This window comes from Canis lupus, chromosome X (genome assembly GCF_011100685.1).
Source record: "Canis lupus familiaris isolate Mischka breed German Shepherd chromosome X, alternate assembly UU_Cfam_GSD_1.0, whole genome shotgun sequence".
Lineage (NCBI taxonomy): Eukaryota > Metazoa > Chordata > Mammalia > Carnivora > Canidae > Canis > Canis lupus.
In genome coordinates this window covers 123,731,642-123,735,265 of record NC_049260.1, presented here as the reverse complement: position 1 = coordinate 123,735,265, position 3,624 = coordinate 123,731,642, and the positions used below count along the sequence as shown (strand labels likewise).

General features: G+C 48.0%; 1 protein-coding gene across 1 annotated transcript; it reads left to right on the top strand.

The window, feature by feature from the left end:
- Window positions 1-274: 274 nt before the first annotated feature.
- On the top strand, window positions 275-1,237 carry OR7R1 (olfactory receptor family 7 subfamily R member 1). Its single transcript, XM_038588859.1, has one exon. It carries the CDS (start codon window positions 275-277, stop codon window positions 1,235-1,237), a length of 963 nt encoding a protein of 320 aa, XP_038444787.1.
- The last annotated feature ends 2,387 nt before the right edge of the window (window positions 1,238-3,624 follow it).

Sequence of the window (3,624 nt, the reverse complement as noted above, 5' to 3'; positions counted from 1 at the left end):
AGACTTTACTCATCCCACTTCATTTTTTATAATAGCTCAACAGGTGAACTGAAGTGACATCACAGTGAACAGTTCATTCTCAGTGAACAGAGGGCAGAATTCAGAAATCTAAGAGAATGAAGAGAAATGCCAAGCCTGGCAAAAGGAAGTGGAGGTTCTCACAGAGCTGGCTACACTCCCATCTCTAGAAAGGGCCCTAGGGTCTCCCACGACTTGGAGAATTGCTAGAAAACTGCGCTTTTCCAGCCTAGAGTTCTACAGAGGAGAATGTAGGATGGCCCTATTGCAGGCAAACCACACCTTGAACTCTGAGTTTATCATCTTGGGCTTTGGGGACCTGGCCGAACTGCAAGTCTTCTTTTTTGGACTCTTCCTAATCATGCATCTTGTCACCCTAGCAGGGCACACAACCATTGTGCTCATCACCCTCATTGACTCCTGCCTCCAGACCCCCATGTATTTCTTCCTTCGCAACCTGTCAACCATTGAGATTTGCTATATATTGGTGATTGTCCCCAACATGCTGGCCAATTTCCTATCCAGGAGCCAGCGGATGCCCTTCCTGGGCTGTGCCTTGCAGATGCACCTCTTCATCGCCCTGGGTGGTGCAGAGTGTTTCCTCTTGGCCGTGATGGCCTATGATCGTTTTGTAGCCATCTGCAACCCGCTGCGCTACACAGTCATCATCACTAGGGCCCTCTGCCTGCAGATGCTGACTCTGGCATGCATCAGTGGCTTTACACTCTCACTCACCCTTACTACGCTGATATTCCTTCTGCCCTTTTGTCGGTCCCACGAGATCAATCATTTCTTCTGTGACATCCCTGCTGTGCTGTTTCTGGCCTGCTCGGACACAAGAGCCAATGAGATTGCGGTCTTCCTCGTCTGCATGCTCATTCTGTTGATTCCTTTCTTGCTGATTCTGCTCTCCTATGCGTTCATTATTGCTGCCATCCTCAGAATCCACTCAGCTGAGGGAAGGAGCAAAGCCTTCTCCACCTGTGCTGGGCACCTGCTGGTCTCTGTTCTGCACTATGGCTGCGCAATATTCATCTACATTCGCCCCAAGTCATGCTACACCCCAGAACAGGACAAAGTTGTGTCCTTAATCTATACCAACGTAACTCCCATGCTCTACCCTATGATCTACAGTCTGAGGAACAAGGAAGTCAAGGGTGCCCTCAGAAGACTTCTGGAGAGCTATAGCCAGATGAGGCAGCTACCCAATGCAAGGTGAAGGGAAAGATGGGGTCTGCCAAAACGAACGTGGCCCCCTTTCAAGAATCCAATTGGTTATCCCACAGCACACTTCGTGGCTCCACTCCTCCCTCTGAGGTCTACTTCATGGTTCTGTGCACCTGGACCTTACAGCCCCCTTTCCAGTGGACAGAAAGATAGAACGAATCCTAAGGCTTTTCAAGATGTGGCAGTTCTGGGATATTTGTGGATGTTTCACTGTCTCTTCATGGACTCTTACATCTATCACATGGAGCACTGTCAGAGACAAAGACACTGATGGAAAGAAGGTCATGAGCTGATCCAAACAAAGCAGTAAGGTGACCTCTTCTCTGGCCAAAGACCCAGCAGGAACAAAAATACAAGGATCTCCCAAGTCCAAACTAAGTAAAGTAGAAAGACAGAGCCAACGCTGAAACTGAGTTCCACATCGTCAGAAAATAACCTGGAGATCACCTGAGATACAATGATGCCAACTGAATCAGCAGCACCAGCAGGGGCCTGTACCTGCTGTGTCCTCATCCCATTCACCATCCTCACTAAGGCATTTTACAATCTCCCCACTTCTGGCCTCTGGGCCAGCTGACTCCTCCTCATCCTTTAATGCCACTCATTCCTGGTGGCTTGTGCAGACTGCCTCTCCTTTGATTTGACCTGCCAGGCTTGGGGAGGTGCCCCTCCTTTGTGGCCCCATGCACTTACTCATCACCTAGCACTGAAATGGTTTGTCTGTCTCCCTGACTGACCTGGAATTCCTTGAAGGCAAGAACTATCATTAATTTCTGCCAGCCTCTGGCACATAATAGGTGTTTAATAAGAAGTAATCAAACTGCGAACCCCTATGCGCTTTGGCATAGGAATAGCTTCAGACCCCAGATGCTAACAGAATTAAAGCCTTCAATATTCTGAGCTGGGGCCTTGGTGATTCAGGGACTTAGGTCAGATGTAATGATCCCAAGGAAGTATTTGCTGACTCTCCTTCCACCCCACAGGCTGGAATAAATGATAAATGCCATGGGTTCCTGTGTCCTCCTCCGTTACGGCACTTAGCAGGAATAATTCTTGAATGAATGAATAGGTGAATGAATGAATGAGTACTTTGTGTGTACCAGGCACTGGGCATGGGACTTGGAATACGAAAAGCATAAGACATTGTCTCTGCCCTCAAGGAACTCACAAATTAGCCTGGGGGCGGGGGTAGGGTTAGACACCAAGACAACCTGTTTTAATGCAATGGTTACAAACTATTCATTCATAGGAACAACCAGTCCCAGCACCATACCTATGAATACACACATGCTGTTAAAAGGGTGAGGAGGGAAAGGGTCTAGGACCTTGATGACCCTTCATTGGACAACTAAACCAATACCATGACCACCTCCCTCTAGACTCCATGTTCAGTCAACAATACATTTCCTTATACTTTAAGCCCATAAAGTATTCTTAACTCATGCACAGAGAAACATCATGAGCATCAGTTATTTCCAATTTTGCCTGGTCTCCTCAGTTCATGGCTCTTACCACCTTGCTTATGCTAGACAATGACCCCATCCTCTGCCACAAAGAGGCCCTCAGAGCCACCAGAGGGGCACCCCTCAATGGGAGCAGCAGATCTTGGAGGGCAGGAACCGTGTGGATCATTTTTCTAGTGCCCAGCTCTACTTGCTATTTGGTCAGTGTGACTACAAGTCACTGGAAGAATATGGTGACAACAGACAAGAATCCAGTAAAGTCTCTGCCCAGGAGCATGCAGACCAGCAAACTCCCGGTGAGAGTCTAGAGCTAATGATGCTATGCTGAAAGATGGGCTTACATTGCTATCAAATGGAGCAATACTATCGCACACCTCCCGGGATTGTGGTGAGGATGGCAAGGGACAATAGAAAGTGATGCCTAGCCCAACACTTGGCATGCAAAGTGCCGAATCCATGGCAGCAAGGATTAGCCACAGCATGGTGTGGCACTGGGTCCCTCCACATTGCCACACTGCTAAATTAAATCCACATGGCTCCGGAGAGAGAGAGAGAGAGAGGCTGTTGCTGATGTCACTCACTTCAACCCCACCCAGGCCCTGTGCTTCAGGGCCATATGATGCCCTTATGAAAGGATGCATGGGCACCCCCATATTTGGAGAAGCTTAGGTGGGTGCCTCTTCTTTTATCACTTCAATAAACGTTTGCTCCCATTTCTCTCTCTCCTAAATCCTTCCCTACCTTCAAAATAAACAAGTGAAATGTTGACAAGTGTTGTAGCTGGGGGGGAGGGTGGGGTTTTTAATACTATTCTCTCTCCTGTGTGTAGATGTGTAATTTCCATAATAAAGAATTGTAAAAGGTAAAGGTGCTGATGAGCCTCCTTTGGTTGAGCAGTCTCCTTGCTTAGACTGCC

Excerpts from the sequence above, each read along its gene's own strand:
- OR7R1 (XM_038588859.1), top strand. The coding sequence starts at position 275 with ATGGCCCTATTGCAGGCAAACCACACCTTGAACTCTGAGTTTATCATC.